Source organism: Hibiscus syriacus, unplaced genomic scaffold (genome assembly GCF_006381635.1).
Source record: "Hibiscus syriacus cultivar Baekdansim isolate YM2019G1 unplaced genomic scaffold, ASM638163v2 tig00010533_pilon, whole genome shotgun sequence".
NCBI classification, from domain to species: domain Eukaryota; kingdom Viridiplantae; phylum Streptophyta; class Magnoliopsida; order Malvales; family Malvaceae; genus Hibiscus; species Hibiscus syriacus.
Window position 1 is genome coordinate 111,597 of NW_024062223.1, and position 25,727 is coordinate 137,323.

Here is a 25,727-nt window from a genome sequence, read left to right on the forward strand (position 1 = left end):
CCGCAACCCTTACCGATGTTACCATTGAAAAAAACCTCACCAGGTTGCGCCTCCACCCGACGACCATTTCCCTAAAAAAGAACCATTACGACCGGAGCCGACAAGAGCTGAATCGAGTTCGTCGTTTTATCGTGTTTGCCTTTAATTTCATTGTCGGGATGGTTGTTTAGGAGTAAATGAATGTTAATAAGGAAAGTTAATAGAGTTGATTTTTATTTAAGAAAGTGTAATAATTGAACGAAGTAAAAACAGATTGTATATATATAAAGCAGAGGTGAAAGGGGAAGACAGGCACTAGGCATTACAAGCAGGGAGACAGAAGAGGAGAGGGAGAGGGAGAGGGAGAGGGAGAGGGAGAGGGAGAGGGGAGGTCATAGTTTTATATAGCCTTAAACCTTAAACCAAAACAACCGAGAACCAAAAGACTGTCAAACGATGGCGTGACCTTCATCCATTCATCCCCAGCTCCCCACTAGTTCATCACTCTCCTAAGTCATCGCACAATTCTCTTCATTTTTCTTTTTCTTTCATTTTTTTTACATAATTTTCCTAAATCTGCATCTGGTTTCTTTTTTTTATTTTAAAAAAAAAATTATGTGTATATGTTAAAGTGGGGGAATTATGAATCAATTGTGAGATTCTGTGAGTGGTGGGAGCTTGGGTTTTCTCTATTTTGATAATCTAGAGAGAGAGAAATTAGGACTGTGAATGGAAGAGAATATGAGAGTAATTGTAAGTATTGATTAAGTTAAACTCTGAATGCTAACTCATCTCTAAAACTATCTCCTAATTTGTAAAAAAATGACTCCTATCTTATCTATGTCTTTAATTCATGTATATAAAAATCTCATGTATCATCTTGTGTAATATGCAATTGTTCTTTGAATAAAAATAATTTCAGAATCAAAAAACTCTGTTTACCAAAACCGAAAAACTCTGTTTACTAGAGCTGGAAAACTCTTTGCACTGCCATCCTTCTAATTGTAAAACCCTTTACAGCATCGTCCTCATCTCAGCCCTGTTCTCCTCGCATCATCGTCTTCTTCGCAGCACCGCCCCTTCGAAGCACCGTCTTCCTTGCTGCGCAACCACAGCAGTGCCGCTTCGGTCACAACGCTGCTCTCCTCGTCGTACTGCTCTTGTCGTGCCTCCGGTTTAGCGCTGCCCTTGTCACAACGGCATCCCTTTCTGTTCCGCTATTTGGTACCTGTTATGCCGCTATTGGTAACTGTCAGATAAACACTATCTCCTCCCCGCACAGCCCATTTGATACTCATCCTAGCGTCGATCTCCTCAAATATTCGATTGTCACTTATAGCAGTGTTCCCTGCTAGTTCACGACATATCCCAAGCTCTCAATTTCTCAGTAGTCATGGCATATCATTCTTCGTCCAAGTCTGTCTACACTGTTAGTGAAGGTAGTTCTCCTTTTACCTTCTTATCCCATTCACCAGGGCGTGTCTCTTGGATTGTTGAGTCCGGAGCAAGTGATCATATGACGGGCAACTTCAGTTTGTTTTCCACATTTCACAAAAATGTTATCTCATGCAGTGTTACTGCTGATGGCACCAGTTAAGGGCAGTGGCTCAATTCGCATTAATAGCCACATTACTCTGTCTAATGTTCTATTTGTTCCAAGTTTGACTGCAATATTCTTTCAATTAGCAAATTATCTACCGATTTTGGTTGTACTTCTCATTTTACTCGTGATTATTGCGAATTTCAGGATTTGACCTCGGGGATGTTAATTGGCAATGCTAGGCGTCGTGGTGGACTCTACATCCTTGACGCTCCTCCTTATACTCTCGTTCCCAACCACTCACCTGCACCATTTATCTCTTCTTTTGTTTCAGTTTCTCCCACAGATGTGGCTACCGACATTGTGTTATTGCATTTTAGGTTAGGTCACCCAAGTTTTTCTTATCTTACAAAATTGTTTCCCAAATTATTATCAATAAAAATCATGCATCATTTTATTGTGACATTTTCTCTCTTGAAAAACACATTCGGAGTTCTTATCCTCCTCTCTCTCGCTCGCTTAAACTTTTTCTTTAATTCATAGTGACATTTGGGGACCTTCACTGGTTACGGGTTTACATGGAATTTATTGGTTTATTACTTTTATTGACGACCACTCTCGTACCACTTGGACTTTTCTTATGAAGGACAAATTTAAGTCTTGTACCATCTTCAAACGATTCCACAAAATGGTTGAAACACAATTCCAAAGTTCCATTGGCATCCTAAATCTGATAATGGTGGGGAATACCTCTGTCAGTCGTTGGGATCCTTCTTCCAAGAAAACAAAATAGTCCAACTCACTTCTTGCATCGACACTCCACAAAAAAATGGGGTCGTCGAACCTAAAAACCGTCATTTTCTTGAGGTAACCCGAGCACTACTTTTTTTCTTCTAATGTTCCGAAATACCTTTGGGGTGAGGCTCTCTTAACAGCTACTTTTAATCAATCGTTTGCCTAGAAAGATTCTTTCCTTTAAGTGTCCACGGGATATCCTTTCCCGAAGGTAAACCACGAGATATTGCTCATTTGTGTGGGGAAACCTAGAGACATGGAGAAGCAAGAAACAATCAGTAGTCTCTAAAAGTAGTGCAAAAGCATAATATAGGTCGATAGCACTCGGAATGTGTGAAGAAATTTTGCTACAAAGACTCTTAACTGAACTAGAGATCTGCAACAACATTTTTGAACTTCAGAGTGACAACAAATCTACGATAAGCATTGCAAAAACATGTGGAGATCGACAGACACTTTATGGAAGAAAAAGTATATGACAAAACTGTGAAACTAAACTACGTCCCTTCACAAAACCAGCTAGCAGATGTATTGACCAAGGAACTTCCAAGGATTACCTTTGACGAAATTACATCCAAGCTGGGTCTTCATAATATTCACTCCTCATCTTGAGGGGGAGTGTAAGTAGTGTTTAAGTTAAACTTTGAATCCTAACTCATCTCTAAAAATATCTCCTAATTTGTATAAAAGACGACTCCTATCTTATCTAGGTCTCTAATTCATGTATATAAAAATCTCATGTATCATCTTGTGTAATATACAACTGTTTTTTAAATAAAAATAATTTCAGAATAAAAAATTCTTGTTTACCATAACCGAAAAACTCTGTTTACCAGTGCCGAAAAACTCTGTTTCTACAGTAACAGCCCATCAGAATTGATGATGAGGAAGAAAAGGGTAACAATATGTTAGGACCGTCGGCGCACCCCATGGCGCAGCGAAAACAAAAATTTGACAGTCTCACCAGCGATCCTTGTACGCAAAACCGAAATCGGGAGGAAATGATGCGAATACTTACAATGGGTCCCTTTAAAAACATCAAAGACAACAACGACTAATGGTGATCACAAACGGTTCGAATCGTAAGCCTCTACGAAAACACGTCTTGGCCTCTACTTAGTTCATCCGATTGAGAGCAAAATTTACTTTTCCCAAAAATAATATTTTTTAAAAAAACGGCTGAAGAAGAATGGTTGGTAGACCTTACTTCACTTTAAATATATCAGTTACCGTAACATATTAGGGATTTTAAGTTATTTCGAATTAGTAAAAAATCTTATTTAATTAATTCAAATTAAATATTCATTAAAGACTTATAATTTGAATTACAATCTTTAACGTTTATTTAAACTCTTATTTAATTATTCCGAATTAAATATTGACTAAAAGCATTGTAATCGAAATTACATTCTTTTAATGTTTACTTACTATATTCGGGATAATTAAATCATATGTATATCAAATATACATAAATTAACACTAGATATATTTTAGTAGCATACAACAAATTGTACATCTTTGCTCATTTCAATCCTAGGGTGTGACCCTGTAGGTTATTGTAACGTTAGTAGTAATTATTAGAACAATTCTAATATTACATACAATGAGCGACATCTAGCAATATATCATTATCACCTAAGTTACAAGAAATTATGATTCGACATATCATTTTCGTGATTAACTCTTTTATGTATTACATCCTTTTGTCCTTTATATCCAGAATAGGCACAAGTCTTGGAATAGTCACACTTATAACCCATATATTGTTTCTTGGTGTCTAGAGTAGACTATAATTAACGAATAATTTGTGATATCTCATATCAACTTATTCGAGCATGGCTATGCATTTCCAGTCTCACTCAATCAAGTGACCTGTGATATATTTCCTATTATGTAGGAAGGAAAAATCCTATCTTAATCATATACACCTCACTACATATATATCGAGATATATTCAATAACAATTTTTATAGTGCAATCAGTTACGGAGCATGTTTAACTGTATCAAAACATGCAACAATATATGTTGGGATAACATTGATCTCAAGTCTGAGGATCATACATATAGTCATCACCATGAGCAATGTTATGACCGTTACATAATAATTCAAGACATATGCTCATGGTGGGTCAATCCAATACATTATTCTCAGACAATATAATCATATATCAATTCGGACATCTCTATGTCAAAGACAACTCATTGTTATCAATCAATAACATGTTAGTCTTAAGCGTATTATTATTGTCCATGCCCATAATAATACTTGACTATGGATCTTTTAATAATAATAATGTTATTACATGAATTTTATTATCTTTCAGTTTATGTTAAACACAAACATATAATTGAAAATAATAGTGGCAATGCCTTTATTCAATAAAATTGGTAAATAAATGTATTATTACAATCATCATAATTGGTCTTTGGGCATACTCTAACACAATATTCTCGAAACTTTGGCTGCACCCATGGGTCACTCACCTCCTCACAGTCCCTCATCCACCCACTCTCCTCTCATGTTTACTCCTCAGGTACGCTTTTCTGGGGATTTCGATTTCATGGAATGTGATTTGATTGTGTTGCATGCAAATCTGGCTTCTTCATATCATGTATATATATGTTCAATGTATAAATTTAGACAAAGATAATGATTACTTATTAGAATAAATTCATGTTATTGCTTATTTGTTTAATGCTAAGTAAATATGAATAAATTCATGTTATTACTTTTTTTATGTATTCAAAGGCCCTCAGGTAGAGAGAAAAATTCTTATGTGGAAATGATGTGTATATAATGTGAACGCCATAGAATCTGGTCATTTCTGTTCTACTGTGTGCTCCCTGTGCAGAAAATGGTATAGTTCTGCATTGATGCATGCCAGATGATTTTTCCTGTTATAACTTTAAGCCTCGAGGGTACATTATGATGAGATTAACTTGTATATATTTCTAGTCTGCTAGCATAGTAACATGTATCTATTTCTCTTGAAAGTTGCCGGTTTTATACACTGTGCCTTCGTTCCTCCCAGGTTCCCGTTCTTCCTTTACAGAGGCCCGATGAGATGCATTCGAACCAGTTGTGGTTGCAGAGTACAATAGGATATGAGGATATCATTGGCTGCAGTGAGAAGTGAATTCCAACATTGATTACTTGGAGCTATGGTAGCAAAAAAGCTGATGTTGAGGGATCATGGGATAACTGGAAGACAAGGTTCCAGATATTCACTGCCTTCTATACTTTTTTATCTAAAGAAAAATAGTTAGCTCCTTATGAACTGCTATTGCAGGTCCAACATTTAACTTACTTGCAATCTTGATCAGAATTCCTTTGCAGAGATGTAGAAAAGACTTCACTATCATGAAAGTGTTCCATCAGGTGTTTACCAGTATTGGTTCATCGTTGACGGACAGTGGAGGTATGCCCCTGACTTGCCATGGGTTCAAGATGCTGTTTGCAGTGCTAACAACCTTTTGGACTTGCAGGTAAATTCTTTTGTTCTTATCTTGTAATGAGTTTGGTATTTGTAGTTTTAGGATTCTCAACTATTTGTTTTCATTGAATACGGGTGTGTTCCATGAGTATTTCCGCTCTTGTCCTGATGAGGTGAATTCCATTCTTTGGATAACTTTTCTATTGAGTTATATTTTTGTCTTGGAATAAATTCATTCCTTGGCGTCTATGGAAACATATAACCTCTGCTAATCATGCTGGCATTGCTCTTATGGTTTGGATTCATCTATTGCTAAGCCAAAGCGACGAAGCTTTTTGCTCCACGTGATCAAAAGCACCGACTCTCACTTGGCTATAACGTTCATCTTTTGTACGTTCTATTTTTTTTATAAGAATTTCAGGCCTCATTAAAAACCTCCTTGATTGAAGGTGCTTGTAGATAAGCTCCTTAATCAGCGAAGGAGAAAAAGAGTGCCTTAGGATATTATTGAACAAAACAATAATATGCATACATGCTTGTATTTTATCTTCCGTCTCCTTTCCTTAACTTTCTACTTAGAAATGCAAATTGTGAATGGATACCCTTCAGGATTATGTTCCAGAAGATATCGAAAGTACATCTAGTTTTGAACCTCCCCAGTCCCCTGAGTCAAGTTACAGTAGTTTGCCGCTTGGAGCGGAAGATTTTGCTAAGGAACTACCACTCGTTCCTCCGCACCTACAACTGTCATTGCTCAATCTGCCTACATATCACATGGAGATACCACCTCCTCTGTCAAGACCAAAGCATGTAATCCTCAATCATCTGTATATTCAGAAGGGGAAGAACGGTCATCCCATGGTGGCACTCGGATCGACTCATCGATTTCGGTCCAAGTATGCTACTGTGCTGCTGTAAAAACCCGTCCAGCGATAGTATTAGACAGTGTCTCTATATGGAATCTTGTAGTGTCTGGTGATCATATGATTGTGATTTTATCAGTAAGTATAGATGTAAACTTGTGAACATTCTGATCTTGTTTTCATGATTTATATATAAGTATTTGGGTCCCCATCAAATTTAAACTAAAGATTCCCCCCGACTCAATTTGTGTATCTTTGTTAGCAATTAAGACTGAAAACTTCAAAAAGGTCGGTTTAAATTATGGTTTTGGTCCTTTGTGTGTGTTCAAATACAGATTCAGCTCTTATGCTTTAACTTGATATAATATAAATTGTTAGTTCAAATATTTAACACCAACAAATAAAGGTCCAGTGCCTACAACATTGATTTAGATTAACTAATGACATTATGAAAATAGAAAGAGGTCAAATAAAAAAATATGGGTTAAATTTGAAGTCTGAAATTAATTTGGGATAAAAAATCATACCATAACATGGTTCACAAAACCTATAATTACACAGCTAATGTCAAAAAACGTAACAACTAAGCAGTGGGTCTTAATACAAAATACAATGTAGCATTTGCGAAAATTACATAAGAGAGCAGGCATTTGGATTGTCATCACTGAAGAACTGTGGAGGGTAGTCCAAGTCGGAGTAATACTTTGATGGAAAATACTCACTTGGTTTGTTGTCGTCACTCTTTTTATCATCTTCGACTTGGTTCTCTTTCTTAGTCTCTTGTTCATTTTTCTCCTCTTCCTTCCTTTCTTCATCTTTCACTATGGTTGCCTGCTTTCCGGTTCGCTTGTATACATACTCGACCAGCTTTGTCGGATCTACGGTTCCTTTTACGGTAACTTGATCATTTCGCACGTCTGTTTCTACCGACTCAACGTCTGCGATCAATCAATGCATCCTCAAAGTTATATATTCATCATTTATACTCGAATCCGATTAATATTATAATAACGAATGAAGTAGACCTTTGATCCTCCGGATTCGCTTCCGCAAAACCTGAGCGCATGCTTCACAGTGCATACCAACCTTCAACGCTACCGTTATCACTGCAGGAGGCTGCCAGTAGGTATCACAAATCAACTCATCACTACTAATTACAACAAAATGATTATTCTTTTTTTAACTTTAGATGTCCCATAATCACACAGATCATACCTCTAAATACAAGATAAAACTCTCCCAAGTAGATTATTATTGTTTAAACAATCTAAGCCTGACATTACACATATGACAATATAATCCACCTACCAATCTCTTATTACGAGAAACCAAAGTCAGAATTCTTAAACTACTAGTAATTGTGTACAAATAAAACAAAACCTACACTAATATTATTAATCAGGGTTTGGAAGTGAAAGGCAAGTAGTACGATCTCATCTCAGGACCCGGTAGATATATGTCCTTCAGCTGACTCATCATCTCAATCCTTTACCCTTTCTCTAGGGTCTAATTTGAAATCCATCCTTCAACTATATCAAAAAAAACTGAGAAATTAGTCGTCCTAGTTTTGTCCGGCTTATATTGTCCTACTTAACTCGGTGAGGTTAGTTTATGCTTAAACCATTCAATAGATAAACAAGGAACATCTATAATTCATACCATGGTAAAAATACAAGAATTAAAAATAAATTTTAGTAATTCATAAAATAAAATAAAAAGGATAGAATTGAAGATTAAACCATTTGGTTGTTTGTTACCATAGTGTTAAATAATGAAAGCTGGTACGGGAGGATATGGGGCAGTCGTGAAGTTTACGTAACGTGTGTATGATCGTGAAGTCCATAATGTTGAATGCAGAAATGTGGATGATTGTATGCCACTCTGAAACAACAGTAACCGGGATGGGGATATCCTTTTACTTGAGGCGCATATAATTGAGTGGCCCATGGTTTTGGAACCCAAAATGCAAAGCCCAGCTGCACCAAAACCCATTAAGTGAAAGCCCAAATTAGAGCTCACTTTGACACATGGTTCAATCCCCCTTTGAACAAGAAACCCTGGGGGTTATAGATATGGTATAGGTGATTCCAGTGGCAAACTTTTTAAGCTTCAGCTCAAACAGTGTAATATGAATATATGTTAACTTACAGGAAGTGGGTTGATTCAGTCTAGACCACAAAGGCGGATTGATTCAGTTTTTGTATTTGATTGTTGAGTCCGATAAAGAAAAAGAAAAAAAAACCGACGGAACCAGATAAATTTAACTATTTGCTCACCACTCCACACCAATATATGCTATTAATGTTTCAAGATACTTGAGAACACAAATCAATTCCTTCCCGTCTAATATATAATACAGGTACAGCATATGCGTAAAAGATCTATGTTAGTAATGTTACCCAGACATTTCCCCCCTAAAGTATGTGTCCGTCGGTTGTCCAAAAACACACCTTCTGACATGGGTATGATCGAATGCATGAAAAGATCAAAACAAATGAGTATGCCAGTATCGAACGCATATCATATTCGATATGATACCCACTTAGCAAAAAAGAAAGATGTGATAAGAAATAATTTTCCTCCAAACAAAATATCTCCTTGTCAAAATTGGTCTCCTTGCAATTGCAAATACAGAGGATCAAACGGCCAGGCAACAACGTGCCACAGCTGCCAACAATGAAATGCACACAAGGAGAGACAAAAGAGGGAGGGAAAGTTCCCATGTTGTACAGGACCAGATATTAGAAAGTGTTTACCAATTGTGCAACTGAGCAGTGATACTTTTTACAACAGGGTGATATCCCGTGTGCATGTGCCTTTTAGCCTTTTCCGAACCCAGGTGCTCAAGCCACTCATCATACAACCGTTTCACCAGAGGGTTCTTGAAAGGATCAGCTTCCAGGACCTAATTTAACAAAGAAGAATGAGTAAAAAAAATCTAAAACAAAAAAGGATTAGATGCAGAGTTTCTCCCCACTTGGAACTTTTGAGCTATGTGGATATTCGGAAGACAGCTTGATTGCATATGCATGCAAACGTTAAGCTTCATGTAGCATGTGAAATCAGTTCAATTTTAGTATTACAGCATCACAAGCATAGAAGCTTAAATTTTAAAAAACGTGTGGACAAATTGATAACTAACGTAGAAACTCACATTTTCCATGTAAACAGTTTCTAGTGATTTGATTAACTTCTTTAGAGATTGTCCTGGCTTTGGCTTGATTTGCCCTCCACCATTCAAGCAACCTGCAAACATTAAAACTCTTATGCTAAAAATGAAAATCCAGATCCTAATAAAAAGTTACAAGTGAACATTTCAAATCCAATTCATTATTAAAAAATAAATAAGAGGGTACAACGAAACAGAAACCTGAAGGGCATGCCATAACCTCCATATACTGATAATTACATTTCCGTGTCTTAACTTTCCTGACAATATTTTGCAGGTTTTGGAAGCCATAACATAGGGCGAATTTCAGCACAGTCTTCCCCTCCACCTACATAGTGGACTGTCAGGATATCAACATAGAAAAAAAAAAGTTGCTTCGATGAATTTTTGAGCCATATATGTTGAATAATAGATCCGTGATTCAATTTCAATACAACCTTTGCGAACTAAGATTACATTACAGAAAGGGAACTCTTCAGGCTGAATTTGCATTTTATATTTGGACTCTTTATTCCTAAAGTGTATAACATCAAATTAAAAAGCAAACTTACTTCTAGACTCAATTCGCGGAAATCAGAATTTCTTATAGTTCTGAAGTCCAACGGCCCATCAATTTCTCTTCCAAAGAGAACTTTTGCAGCATAGCGGAAGACAGTTTCAGTATAACCTCCAGAGCTTCCTGAGACACCATAAAGATGTCCTTGCTCATCAAAAATTGTCAACCTGCAGAATGGTAACCATATTATTCATTTGTATGTAACAACAAGGAATAGAGAGTCACTTTAAAGACAATAACTGTGGTACTTACGGTCTATCAAGAGGCAACACTTCCAAGGCTTTAAAATCAACTTCTTTCAACCACAAAAATTGACCAAATAAATTTTTAAAAAATGACCAAATAATACATTGAAATGTCGAAATTAAGATAATGTGCAACCTTGACTTCACCTGTATCAAATCTAATACTTCCCCTGAGGTCAAGACAGAGTCAACTTCTGGGATACAAAGACCTTCATCAGAGTGGATTCCATCACTAGAACAAAATCCTCCCTGGCAGCCTCAAGCTTCTTATCATAACATGGCATCACAGTTACATGGTATATCTTCTCCGGCTTATCAAGTAAAATGAATAATCCAGTCATTCAAGCATCAAGGACAATGCAAAGTTTTTGGCATGCACCATTTCCTCTAATATTTGGGTAGTATCGAGATATAAAACTAGAAATTTTCATAAGATGCTAACTCACAATTGGCTTTCCTAAAATAGTCCTAGATAAAAAGCTAATTTTCTATAGCACCTGAATAGTAAATAAAAAAGAGTAGAGGGAGTAGGGAGATGTTCTGTGACATTAATAAAGAAAGCAATTAGAACTATCCTTTGATCATTCTCATTAATTTGGAGGCACACAGACTGTGAAAGTGACTTCATGATACAAATACATATAAAGCACCAGATATTATTCCATATTCCTTCTCCTTCATTTGTATGTTAAATGAATATGATTTTCTTATTATTATTGCCCTCAATATTTAGTTGTTTTCTAGTTTTTCTATGCCAATAGTAGGGTTGGAGGCTGAGTAGTTTTAAATCAGTATGCTCTAATTCATTGGTAACAACAAAATTTAGCAAAATCTTAGTTGTTTTTTTTTAATTATGAGAATAGCTAATCAAGCAATTCATTACCATTACCAGAGTACATTACAAGTTTTAAGTTCTCTCTGCTAGAACAACTGTTGTTTATAGTATGACCATGACCAAAAAGAAAGCCAAAGTCTGGTGCATAAAAGTTGAATAGACAAGACTACCTAAACCCATTGTCTGACATATATGATGCTTAAGAGCAGCTCCCATTGACTGCTGAGAAGTCTGGTGCATAAAAGTTGAATAGACAAGACTACCTAAACCCATTGTCTGACATATATGATGCTTAAGAGCAGCTCCCATTGACTACTGAGGACCTTTTGCTGAGGACTTTTTACTGAGGATATGTATGGCAAAATATATGATCCAAGTTGTTTTTCAGTATAGCATATCCAACCTGCAATCAACGAAAGACACACAGAAAAAACTCTTTTGAGCACAGCAATTCCATAAATTACTATGACATCCCATACATAGTCTTTTTCTCCACATATAATGCACAAATTCAGACAATCATGTGCATATGCATTTTTAGGGTTTCAGAGAGAGAGAATGCTATTAAATGATTTCTCAACTTTTACAAATAGAATGTATACCCGGACATGATGAGGACAGCATTGGGAGTGAGGATTTGATTTTCTCGTCATCATTTGCTTGGCTTTGTTTTATATTGAGCAATGAACTCGTGACAAGTTTCAATTAATGTAAAGTCTCTAATACAAAAAGTATCAAAAAAAGCTTTTACTCCCAAGGACTTTAAAAAGGTTGTGAGTTTCTCGAGAACCTGAAAATGAGAAAAGAACTTTCATAATTAGAAATCTTAAACTTAAATAACATATAGGCAACATTTTCTTGTACTTCCAATGAAATGAAAACCAAAAAAATAAACAAGGAATCACAGATGTAGTCAGAAGGTAGTACAAGTAGGAAGGGTGTGGAATGGGCATACCTGTGCGGTGAGAAAACTTCTAGATTTAACCCTCTCTGCTTTTCATATCATATAGTTAGAATGTAACAGAAGAGCATGTCAGGGGGTAGAATGCCACTATCAGAGAGTTTTAGGTTAAAAGTTTCTAGTGTTCCATTGTACCTTCAGTGGAGGGATGCCGAAGTGAGCAGAAAGGGAGGCTCTTGACTGTGGAGAAAGGGATACGATTACAGCTTTCCCTTTATTAATATTGGAAAGGAATTCATCTAAGCTTTGCATCTCGAGCATCACTGTCTCTGCCGATGTTATGTACCCACTACAACATAGAAAAGAAATTACAAACATACCTTCAATGTAAATAAAACTTGAAACATAAACAAACAAATAAAGCCTTCATCAAGATAACAATTGGCAGTCATAAATTAGACAATCAACATTCAGCAATTTCAATTACTTTAACAAACAAAAAATTTTAATCTAATCCGCAAGCTACGCTATTTTAAGGACATGATGGATAAGCCAAAGATAGATGGACATATTACCTACATGCCAAGCAGTCCTTGAGTGAAATCTTTACTCGTTCAGTTTGCTGACTCTTAGCAGCTAAAACCTTCGGCAGAGTATTTGAAAATAAGAAAAATTTAACAAAAAATAACGAAAATTCATACTCTTCTACTGCTAAATAATTCGATAATTAGTAGAATAAAGCCTACGCGATTACAAAACAGAACCAAACCAAAGCATCTAAAGCTAAACAGAAGGAGCCAATTACAAACCCGAAACAAACTATAGCACCTAATTCCGAACCGAAGTTTGCAAAAATCACGAAATAAGATTGATAATTCGGGAAAGAAATTAAGTGAAGGTATAACATGTACCTGAGGTTCAGGTTTCTTAGGGGTTGCTTTGAGAGAAACGACGCAGGCTTGAGACGGTGCTATGAAATGGCTGAGATCTCCGATTCTGAGCGTAGGCGAGAACTTCTCTGACATCGTCTAATTTTTCAAAGCTACTATTATACAACGCTTAAATTGAATTGGAAAATTTGTAACTTGATTAGAGAAATAAGGTTGAGGTTGAAGGCGCTTGAAATAGTTTGGTAAGCCAAAGGCGGTAACTATCACCAGAGGGAGGTCGCGAAAGGCACGTTTTAGGCAAAAATGTATCAGAGATCCTTGTACTTTTAAAAACAAATTAATGTGGCTCTCATATTATTTTTTTCTCTCAATGTGACCCTCCAACTTAGAAATAAATCCAATGTGACCCTTTGACAAACGTTTTTCATCGTTGACCATTACGGTGCTGATGTGGCAGTCCATGATGGCAAATTGATGTGGCGGATGACATGGGAGATGGACTAAATTGCTAACTCAAACATGATAGATGGACCGTCATGTCAGCACTGTAAATCGTCACGTCAACACCGTACACTGGCACGCCAATGCTATAACGTCAACGACAAAAAAAAGTTGGTCGAAGGGCCACATTGAGTTTATTTTCTGAGTTAGAGGGCCACATTGAGAGAAAAAATACGATAATCATATTGGTTATTTAAAATTACAAGGACCTCTGATGCTTTTTTTCCTTTTTTATCAAAGGCTTGTGGAGGGATGAATCTAATGATATTATAAAAGTGGATGATTAAATTATATTGAATTAAGGATTAAATCTCATATTATAATATACTAGAGGTATTAAAACCAAATTAGACCAAAATAGAAATTTAAGGGTTGACGTTGTCGTATGCTTGGATCTTATAATTATTAGGGAACATAAAATAGGGTGGGAGAGCAGCTATTGCTCACTGCTCAATTTTCCAATTTCAAACAATATCACTGCCCTTGGGAGTGATCATATTACATAGTTCTAAAACAACTCATGTTACCGTAAAATTGTACTTCATTTTAATCAAAAGATTGATTAAAATAATAAGCAATTTAATATCATTTAAACAAGTTTGAGTTTAAGTCTTTGTGTATACAAAAAATCTCCGTCTACACCTCACATCTTTCATAGCCTTGTAAACCTCTTAGCATGTTACGAGTTTCCACATCAAGTGAATTATTTTTCGAGCGTTTCTTCAGCAATACTCAAAGCCTCTTCTTTTCTCTTGCTCTTTACATACCCATTGATCAACATCTTATAGGTCCCTAAATCCGGTTCAAAATCCTTGGTTGCCATTGAATCAAAGGCATCTTGTGCCTTATTCATTTCGCATGCACACAATACATTCTGATCATCCTGTAAGTAAATCCATTAGGCATCACACCTTTGTGGTCTATCAACTTCAGTACTTCATACGCTGCTTCTGTTGTTCCTTGTTTGCTAGTAGCATCCAACAAAATGTTAAAGTTTCAACACCAGGTTCAATATCCTCTGCAACCATCTTACAAAGCAAGCTTGCTGCTTCTGTCCATTTACCTGAATCGCATACCCTGTGTATCAAACAACGGTAAGTGAAAAAGCCGGGTTTTACATGTCTCTGACTCATTAGTCCACCACATGGTAATAGCTTCTTCTGTCCTCTTTTCCTTGCACAAAGCATTGATTAAAGAATTGAAAGTTACAACATCAGGGTGAACCTCTTCATTCATCATTTTATTGAGCAAGCTTGCCGCTTCAGTCCATTTACTAGAATTGCAAAACCCATGTATTAAACAATTGTAGGCGAAAATGTTCGGGTTTGTACCTCTTTGAATCACTAGTTCAAACAATGAAATGGCTTCTTCGGTCTTCTTTTCCTTGCATAAAACCTCGATTAAAGAACTGAAAGTTAAAACATTAGGATGAACACCTTCGTCCATCATTCTATCGAGCAAGCTTGTTGCTTCAGCCCATTTACCTGAACTGCAACATCCATGTATTAAACAACTGTAGGAGACAACATTGGGTTTTACATCTCTTTGACTCATTAGCTCTAAGATGGTAATAGCTTCATCGATCATCTTTTTCTTGCATAAAGCATTGATTAATGAATTGAAAATCACATCATCAGCATTGATTAATTCACAGCCCAATGAACCCAATAACAATAGAATCCGTTCATATCAAGACATGGTTTATCAATAGGCCCAAATCTAATGGTTCAATCAACAACCACAAAAAAGCATGTCAAATTCGGACCGGGAGGGTGTTTTGTTCCATTTTCACCTCTCCCATCTGAAGTCGAGTCGTTGAAAGAGACACAAACAGCACCTGCATTTGCAAAAAGAACCCAAAAAAACATCAAAGATGAACACAGACATTACAGCTTCGGCCAAGCCAGAGTATCCAGTTGTAGATCGAAATCCTACTTTCACCAAAGTCGTTGGCAATTTCGACACACTCGATTACCTCCGTTTCGTCACCATCACAGGCGTGTCCGTCACCGTCGGCTACCTATCTGGAAAACCTTTGTTTTTTTCATATAAAAATAATCATCGATTTTTAACATTGAAATGCAATTGGATCCTTTTTTCCTCTAAACCTGTTATCATCTGAAAAAAGGTTTTGGGGTTTAATGCTTAAACCCTTCTCCGGTCTTTTTGGTATTTGGTTAGTGCAGGGATAAAACCTGGATTAAAAGGTCCTTCAATGGTGACAGGTGGGCTGATAGGGTTAATTGGAGGATTTATGTATGCCTACCAGAACTCAGCGGGTCGACTCATGGGATTTTTTCCTAATGAGGGCGAGGTCGCCCAGTACCAGAAACGTGGACTCAACAACTAGCGCTTTTTCTTCTTCCATTCTCGTTTATTCCCTTTTCTTGTTATAAATGTTTATGTTTAGGACAGATGTTTGCAAATATATCTTATTGCTTTGTCTGATTCCCAAGTTGTTAATTTCAAGGCATTTGTCTTGCTGCTACACTCTTTAGAAATTGACTTAAATGGGTCTGAGATCCCATTTAAATGAGCTTTTCTTTGAGTAATTGTTAGAAAACACCATTGTAGGAGTGAAACGCATATATCTTTGGGATGCAATTGATCAACGCAAAACTTATGTTTTGTGAATGGAGGGTTTACCAAGTGAGTACCATAGGTTGTAAAGCATAAAACCTTTTTTTGGGGATATATGTTGATCTTATATCATCCGAAGAAGCAGCAACAGCTGCAACATAAAGCATACAGCTTATAATTATGTGAATGTCAGTTTCTTTAGGAGGAATGTAAAGGGAAATTTCACTTCATATATCAAAATATTCGAGCTTTTCGGTTGGCGTCTCTTCGCGGTATTACAATATGAAGGATATTCTCCATCCACGTGGTTTGAATTCCAGGTACCAAGGTTCTTGCTTGCTAAAATATGTTTTAATGTTCAGGCTAGCTTAGATAATGCTGTTATGAATTGGAAGTATTCTGGTTGATTCTTTGGGCGATGCCATATCATACCGGTGTCTCTTTTTCTTTGTGTAAAACTTGGGTCTTGAACAGGTAGGCTTTTCCATTTTCCTGCTTCAGAGTACACTTATTTTTAGCTTATTGTGGTTGCTTTATTTTCTATCATCCATTTCATCTTGATGCCAGCCTCTTGCAGGCATGAACTCACATTGTAGTTGAGGTTCTATTCGAATGGCATATCCGATATTACCAGAGTTCAATCCCACACTTCGCCTTGGCATTCGACTGCAAGAGATTAGCACGGATGCCGGGCTGCTTAAGTTGGTAGCATTCTAGGAGATTGATTATGTGAAATTGATGGTTTTGAAGATAAAACAGCTACTTACACTCGGTGTGTATGCATGTGAGCACGCACAGAGAAGAGAAAAATGTTCACATTGGTTGCATCCATCGTAGCCTTTCATGTTAGGAGGTGTTTCTTCTTTCTTTTGATGTAAATTTTTCAATCGACTGAATCCCGTTTACGAGACTTGATATCCGAAGATCGATGATCAGAGTCGGACCATACTAAATAGATATTAAATTCCGCTACTGAGGGGTTTCATTTTCAACCTTTTAAAATATATTACTTTCATTTGCATTCAAAATTTTAAGGAAATGTGACCCTCTTATTATTTTTTCCTCTCTCAACGTGACCCTTCAACTCATAAAATAAACTAAATGTGGCTCTTTGACTAATATTTTTTCATCATTAGTCGTTAGGGTGTTGTTGGGCAATTAACGATGCTGATGCGATAGTCCACGGTGTTGACATGGTATTCTAGGGTGGTAGATCAATGTGACGTATACATAGCAGATGGGCTAAATTGGTAACTCAAATATGACAGATTAACTGTGACATCAACACAATGAACTAGCACGTCAGTACTATAACGATCAAAGACAAAAAAATATTGGTCAAAGAGCCACATTATATTTGTTTTTTGAGTTTGAGGACCACATGGAGAGAAAAAATACTACTAGTGTTACATTGATTTTTTTTCAATAGTATGAGGACCTACGATGAATTTTTGACGTATTTTAACTGTTGTTTTTCTTTTCACTTTGGGTAAAAAAAAGCAAGCGGCCTATTCCCATCACCTAATGCTCCTCGACCTCCTTTAGAAGTCATTCTTTTGTCCAAAACATTGATTATTCGTCTTAAATTTAATTTAAAGGGTGAAGTAAAAACCTAGTAACTGAATTTTATTCTTTCTTATATTTTATTTATTGTATTTTAATTTTTTTTAATTTTTTCACTAAATTTAATACATTAGATTTTTTTTGTCACTCAATTGTTTCCTTATTAATGGCATTATGATTGGCAATATGATGTAGCTTATTTTATTTTATTTTTAATAGGTAAATAACAAATTTAATCACTCTTATGTTAATAACAAAAAAAGCTACGTCATAATGTTGTTAGTGAAAAAACGATTGAATGATAGAAAAAAACTAAATGTATTAAATTTACTGAAAAAATTAAAAAAATTTAAAATATAATTAATGGAATAGGAGAAAGAATAAAATTCATCCTTTAATTTAAATTTAAGACAAATAATCACTGTTTTGGACAAAATAATGACTTGGGAAGGAGGTGGAGGAGCATTAGGTGATGGAATAGGTCGCTTGCTTCTTTTACCCAAAGTGAAGAAAAAGTAGATGGAAGTTACCCTAATTTAAAAAGTAGATGGAATGTTTTTATTTTATTAAAAAAAATAATGCATTTATCTTTTGATTTCGTCTTTACTTTAGAGTGTTAAAAAATACCCAACAAAATCAAGTTACACTGACTAAGATACTATTTATATAAAAAATTTAGTAAACGATCTTTTTAAAATTGAAGTAATCACAAATTATTAGTTAAGTAATTCTTCAACGAGTGTTTATACGTAAATCTAAGAAAGAAGAGTGATGTTCATTGGTTCAATAGTGAATTATTGTTGGGTTGGGTAATAAGACAAACAAATCAAAAAGGAAAAAGCATAGAGATAATATATGTCCACTCATAGTCTAACTCATATTGAGTTTGATGACGAACAAATGAGTTGTGTAGGTCCTTTATTGTTGACGCCATTTTGTTGTCTTCTTAGTTACTGTAATAGTCTAAAATAATAATTATAATTATTTTAAGACCACATATAAAAAACATAAAGTATAGTGCGGTGGGTGACGGTGGAATCAGATTCGTGTGGTGCATTTAACTTTAGAATAATTATCATATGATATGACTTACTGTTGGTTAAGGCAATATGTCAATGATGAACGAACGTATGGACATGGTGATTTTGGGAATATATCATTAGGGGGCGTTTGGATGGGAGAATGTGGGATTCCCCGGGAATATAATCCACATTTCTCCGTTGGTTTAGCCGGGAATGTCATTCCCGGTAATGTTTTATTATCAATAGTAGATTTTTTGGGATATATTACAGGGAATGTCATTAACTCCATTCTCGTAGGTATTGTAATATTACCGGCGTTTTGGACTAAAATGCCCTTAAATTTTTTTTTCAAAAATATCATTCTTCTGTCATTGAATAATAAAAATTCTATGAAGGTTAAATTACAAATTTATCCTTAAATTATTTTAGATTTACAGAAAAAATCTATAATTAAAATTTTATATGAAGTTCAGGAGTTAAAATAAAATCTTACCCTTTTATTAAATCTTTTTTATATTTTTAACTTTGAAAAAAAATATATAAATATTATGAATTTAATTTTTTTAAAAAATATATAAATATTTAAAACTTGTAATATTATACAAATATATAATAAGGACAATTTGGTCAAATATACATCCAATAATCTTTTATTCCTTTAACCAAATACGTTAATCTTACATTCCTGTTAAACCAACCAAACAAAAATACAACATTCTCAGTAATCCTATTACCTGATAATATTTTATTCTCACTGATAATCTTACATTTCATAAACCAAACGTATCATAAGGTAAATGATGCTGGTCTGCTTTGCATTAGATCCACGTTCAATTTAATGTGTATTTTAATATGGAATTTAAACTATGGTTATACGTAAGAATTTTGTTCCTTGCCGACACCTTTTGAAGTGATAGGACGGCGAAGTGAAGGTGAACCTCTCATGAAAGATTTACCAGAGGTTACATAAAGAATATATAAAAGCATGGATCCAGAAAGAGTCTCCTCCGTATTGGAAAAGTACTGTGAGTCCTTGTATTATAAATATACACCTCACATTGAACTTCATCTCATCGAACCGCCTCTTTTTGTTGTACAAATGGTGATGCACGATGAAGTAGGAAGCCGGCTGCCATTCGCACGTTGCCACGTCATCTTATTGAGTAGAGAATTTGCAACTTTGGTAATAAAAATAGTTAAAAAAAAAACTCCTCCGGGAAAGGCTACGTTGCTTCGGGGAATGAGCGACCTGTCTTGCCAAGTGCCACACTTCCAGGCAGGCGCGGTTTCTTAGAGAATACCCCTCATATTGTCATTATTTAATCAACTGCCCTTTTTTTGTTTGTAATTTTTATTGCTGCGCCGACAGGTTTCTGCTGATTCAGGCATCTAGAAAACATGATATTAACGGTTTGTATCGTTATTCGTTATTGAAAAATAATGTTTAGATATTATTAAATGTATATATATTTAAGTAAGATAAAAACATAGAGATCTCTATATTAAAAAAACTAATATGATTATTGTATTATTTTTCTAATGTGATCATTCTACTCAGAAAATAAATTTAATGTGATTATTTGGTCAACGTTTTTTGTCGTTACAGTACTAGCGTGTCAGTTCACAGTACTGACGTGGCGGTCTACGATGTTGACATGGCAGTCTATATGTCATGGTTGAGTTACCAATTTAGTCCATATGTTATGTCATCCGTCATGTTAATCTGTTATCTCGGACTACCATGTCAATATCATTAACCGACAATAATCACGGATCACCATTCAGTGGATCTTCTGCTGTTGATGATGATAGCATTGGGTTGAAGCACAAGCTGCGGGAGCTGGAAATTTCCTTGTTGAGGCCTGAATCCGATGTTATAGACAGCTGCAATTACCGCTTCAGTAGAGGAGCCCACCAATCTGGTTCATTGGCAGGCATGAACCACAATCAACTGATGGACATGATTCCTAGATTAAACTTGAAGGAGGTGCTTGTTGCCTGTGGTCGAGCACTTTATGACAACGATATGTCGACAGTGGCTGGTTTAATGCATGTATTGGAGAAAATGGTTTCGATATCCGGGAAACCAATCCAACGATTGGGTGCTTATGTGCTGGAAGGGCTTAGGGCAAGGTTGGAATCCTCGGGGAGTAATATCTACAAATCCCTGAAATGCGAACAACTGACTAGCTCAGAACTAATGTCTTACATGGGTATTCTCTTCAGGATTTGCCCATACTGGAAGTTTGCATACACGTCAGCTAATGCTGTCATCAAGGAATTCGTGCAATATGAGCCAAGAATTCACATCATTGACTTCCAAATAGCTCAAGGCACCCAGTGGATGTTCCTTATTGCAGCTCTTGCAAAACGCCCTGGTGGGCCCCCGTCTATCCACGTTACTGGGATCGATGATTCTCAGTCAAATCATGCTCGAGGTGGGGGACTTAATATCGTGGGGCAGAAGCTATCAGAATTTGCCAAGTCATACAATGTACTATTCGAGTTTCATGATACTAATATGATTAGTTGTGAGATTCAGCTACAGCACCTTAACGTCCATCCTGGGGAAGCCGTAGTCGTGAATTTTCCGTATGTATTGCATCACATGCCCGACGAGAGTGTAACCATCTGGAATCACAGAGATCGACTGTTGAGATTGGTGAAGAGTTTGTCACCCAAGGTTGTTACCCTCGTTGAGCAAGAGTCTAACACCAACACATCCCCGTTCTTTTCAAGGTACGTCGAGACACTAGATTATTACGCAGCTATGTTTGAATCCATAGATGTAGCTTGTTCAATAGACGACAAACAAAGGATCAATGCAGAGCAGCATTGTGTGGCTCGTGATATCGTGAATATGATTGCTTGCGAAGGGCCTGAAAGGGTGGAAAGACACGAACTTCTCGGGAAGTGGAGGTCAAGATTCACAATGGCCGGCTTTTCTCCGTATCCGTTGAGTTCCTCGGTCACAACAGCTGTAAGAGATATGCTGGAGGAGTATGACAATAACTATAGACTTGTAGAGAGAGATGGGGCTCTCTATCTTGGGTGGGGAAACAGATCTATGGCAACCTCTTCTGCATGGAGGTGAAAAATCCCGATTCCAACAGTCACTACTCCATGGATTCTGTAAATTCTCCCCACATTTTTTTTCTTCTCTCAATTTTAAACCATCAACCCTATAGTGTGTGTTGTAAATTTATAGAAATATGAGCTTTAGCTCTGTGTTGTTTTTTTTAGTGTTAGAAAAAGTCTGAAATGTCAAAAATCTCGGTGTGTCTCTTTTGAAAGCTTGGAGCAGATTTAGTCACTTCTGGACTGATAAAATTGAAGTGAAGAGACTTAAGTTTAGGGTCAGTATGCTATGTATTTCATAAAAGATTGAAAGTAGTACTTACGATATTATCGTCCAAATTGACAATGATGGGACAGTAAAGAACTGATTAGTACGAATACCTTGAGGACTTAATTTAAAGTTCATAGACCAATGAGAATTTATACGATTATTTGGGGATATTTGACGAATTAATCTCTTTTAAATTTAGAAAAAATAGATAAAAAGGTATTAAAGTAACAATTTAAAAATATTTTTTAGGAAAATAAATATTTATTTTCCTGAAAAAAACAAATATCGAAATGAACAACATTTGAATAAATTTAACAGTTCCCAACTTCAATTGTACGAAGAACAGAAGCAATTTCCCAAAAATATAATAATAAAGAGAAAAATAAATGCACCGGTTCGTTCTGGTTAGCTGTTCTATCCGTTTTTCATTCTTACATTTGCCTTATTATCTTTGATCTTTGGTTTCACTTCATCTGTTCTCCTGATTCTCTTCCTCCTACGTTCAACTCCACGTTTCAGGTTAGGGTTTTCCTTCTCCATTTTCATTACTCTCTTAAAAAATGTAATGATCTGAATTTTAGGATGTTTCATTCATGAGATCAGAAATGTTTGCAGCTTAATCATTAGATTTAGTACTGTTTGTAATTTCCTTTCTTATAATTGTGAAATAATTTCTATATTTTCATAAATTATTCTCCTTGGAATTGCATAGATATATTTTATTCTTAGTAATTGTTTTTGCAGGTAAAATCTTCTCAAATTTTGAATTAGGATTGTGATTGTGTTGAATTGTGCTGTGAAATGATGATGGAAGAATTAGCAAGCAGGTCAGAGTTGCGAAAGGAATTAGGGAGAGAACGTCGTCGTATTAGGGACAGGGAAAGAAGGCAATCTATGAGCCTTGAGGAAAAAGAAAAGCACCTCGCTAGACGCCGAAGAAATTATCAATTGAGGAGACAAAGAGCTGAAACCGCTCGATTAAACCCTCCTCCGTCACCAATTCAACTGCCTTTAAGTAATGCTTTAACTCGTGTTTCTTATGCTAGTCCTCCTCAGTTTAATGCTGCTGATGCTTTTGTTAGATCCAATGATGATCAAGGACCAATGCTTGATATCAAAAGTTCCCACTGTCAGTTCCCATTACTTTACCATTAATGTTAACTTCGAAGCAAAACACTGTCTTATCATGTTCGTATTTAGTTTCTTCATATGATTTATTCAATAGGTTTGGAAATCCCTGTGCATAAGTTAGGTATCTTGCCAGCGAAGGTACTTTTGAATCGCATCAAGCATCTGGCTCGAGTATTAAATGATCCTGCTGGTGATGGGGTTGCAGTTGGTGAGATGATGAAGAAAAATGGAACTTCCAATTGTAAGTTTAACAATTCATATCACTTTATATTGGATATGGATTAATGGATATGGATTAGTGCATCCTAGATACCATTTATTAGTGAACTGCTCAATTTCGGATTATGTGTTTGTATATGAAATTTCTCTTTTCAGGTTTAACAGCCAAAGGATTGAGATTGAATTGTATTAAACGTCTTGCTTGGACAATAAGTCCTGCTATCCAAGAGACCCTTAGTGAAAGCCTTCAAAGCATAACAGATGGTAAGAATATACATCTACATATACGTACCATGACACACAAAATTCATTGTTCTTTCCTTTCTAAATATTCAGACTGATAAGGCAATTTCTAGATTAGCTGAAAAGGGTCAACTCTAAAGAGGAAATGATTTGATGAGATAAACTACATTGTGTCAAATTATTGTTCTGGTGGCAATCAGATAAACTAATAGTTGCCTTTACGATGTAATTTAGTTGGTTCAACAGGAGTACGTTTCTTTGAGATGGATTATGACATACTTTTTCTACTTTTATGTTTAGGGTGAGCTTCTCCGTTGTACTACTGAAGAAACACAAATTAATCATATACAAATTTATTGATTCCTCACCCAGATTCTATCTATTAAAGACGTGTAAGTTTCTTACATCTTTCAGTCTTTCTTCCGTAGTTGAGATTCTTTTGCTATTGCATTGTATATTCAACTTGTGATATCAAAACTTTATGTATGAAACTAAACTTCTTAGCGGTAATAGTTCAAAGGCCTCTTGCACATCCTTACAATTCATAGAATAACCTTTTATAACTGATGATGGCTATAAAGAATTCGGCAACTCATGCTTTCAACTAATCCCTTTTCATTTTCTGATTTACATGTCATTTACGACTGCAGGGTGGAGAAAAAGGATGATTGTAATGGAAACAAGCATCGCCGATATATACAAAAATGGGAGTTTAACAAATATATGATGATTTGCTTCCACCCCACCAAAATTTTTAATTGACTTTTTGTTCATAGGGATCAATCTCAGCACTACTACCTCTCTTGTTTTGTTATTCACTTGGATCTAATTTATCCTAGGAGATTTGATTTCTCATTTTAAGTTTTTCATTTTTGTTTATGATAAAAAAAGGTAATTTGTCTAAATCTAAAATTTTATTGTCAATTTGACTACTATAATTTATTAACAATTTAAACCACTTAATACAAATTAATTTTTTAACAAACTATTTTTTAAATGTTAACAAATATTAAAACCAATTAATTTTACACGAAAACATAATCATTTGATGAATCTAAATGGATGGTTGTAATTAAGACTTGTAAAATTTGTTAATCTTACACGGAAATATAGTAATAGAGGAATTTAAATGGATGATTGTGATTAAAATATATAAAACTCATTGATCTTACGCAAAAATAGTAACGTGAATTTAAATTGATGATTGTGATTATAGGTATAGTCATTTGATGAATCTAAATGGACGTTGTGATTAAGGTCTATAATACTTATTGATCTTATATGAAAATATAATCATTGCATGAATCTAAATGGTGATTGTGATTAAATTTGTATTATTTTATTTCCTGTGAAAATTAAAAAAATAAATTATTTTTTGTGAAAATTTATTTATTTTCTTAATAAAATACATAAAGTTTTAAATTCAATAATCTATTTAAATTAATTTGATAAAAGGAAAATTTCACATAAAAATATGTGAATTATACTTCGAATGATATTATTACTTAAAAAGTAAAAATAAAGGTTAAAAAGTATTTGGAGTTAAACATACACACATATATATAACGTATCAAATAGTTTTCATATCCAAATTTGATACATCATGCCTAAACATTAAAAATTGTTTAATAGGAGCGACAAAGTGCTATTCATAAAGTTTTCAATCGAGACCAAATTTGAATTTGATTTTTAGAATTTTTCTTATCTCGTTTCTATTTAAAGACTTCAAATTTGATTAAAATGTTGTTTATATTTATTGGTATAATGCTAAAATATATCATATTTTTTATAATTAAATTTATGTTTAAAATTTAAATATATAATATAAAACGGACGTCGAGAATAACCGTAAAAAATGTTGGATTTGAAGTTATGATTTCATCTGGTTTTAGGCTTATAGTTGGGCCTTAG

General features: G+C 35.2%; 4 protein-coding genes and 2 pseudogenes across 4 annotated transcripts; 3 read left to right on the forward strand and 3 right to left on the reverse strand.

Moving 5' to 3' along the window:
* Positions 1-1,372: 1,372 nt before the first annotated feature.
* On the forward strand, positions 1,373-6,685 carry LOC120203952 (annotated as a pseudogene).
* Positions 6,686-7,208: 523 nt separating this feature from the next.
* LOC120203953 (heavy metal-associated isoprenylated plant protein 7-like) lies at positions 7,209-8,134 on the reverse strand. The gene is made up of 3 exons (XM_039204082.1): positions 8,105-8,134; positions 7,638-7,785; positions 7,209-7,550 (listed from the first exon to the last, which is right to left on the reverse strand). The coding sequence occupies exons 1-3, from the start codon at positions 8,132-8,134 to the stop codon at positions 7,243-7,245; spliced, it is 486 nt and encodes a 161-aa protein (XP_039060013.1). The 3' UTR covers positions 7,209-7,242.
* A 1,057-nt stretch (positions 8,135-9,191) lies between these two features.
* LOC120204070 lies at positions 9,192-13,404 on the reverse strand (annotated as a pseudogene).
* Positions 13,405-14,412: 1,008 nt separating this feature from the next.
* LOC120203954 (pentatricopeptide repeat-containing protein At1g62930, chloroplastic-like) lies at positions 14,413-15,296 on the reverse strand. Its single transcript, XM_039204083.1, has 3 exons — positions 14,828-15,296; positions 14,713-14,786; positions 14,413-14,592 (listed from the first exon to the last, which is right to left on the reverse strand). Exons 1-3 carry the CDS (start codon positions 15,294-15,296, stop codon positions 14,413-14,415), a joined length of 723 nt encoding a protein of 240 aa, XP_039060014.1.
* A 286-nt stretch (positions 15,297-15,582) lies between these two features.
* Positions 15,583-16,067, forward strand: LOC120204065 (NADH-ubiquinone oxidoreductase 20.9 kDa subunit-like). Its single transcript, XM_039204156.1, has 2 exons — positions 15,583-15,746; positions 15,891-16,067. Exons 1-2 carry the CDS (start codon positions 15,583-15,585, stop codon positions 16,057-16,059), a joined length of 333 nt encoding a protein of 110 aa, XP_039060087.1. The 3' UTR covers positions 16,060-16,067.
* Positions 16,068-20,615: 4,548 nt separating this feature from the next.
* Positions 20,616-22,181, forward strand: LOC120203955 (scarecrow-like protein 13). Its single transcript, XM_039204084.1, has one exon. The coding sequence runs from the start codon at positions 20,616-20,618 to the stop codon at positions 21,966-21,968; it is 1,353 nt and encodes a 450-aa protein (XP_039060015.1). The 3' UTR covers positions 21,969-22,181.
* Positions 22,182-25,727: the final 3,546 nt, after the last annotated feature.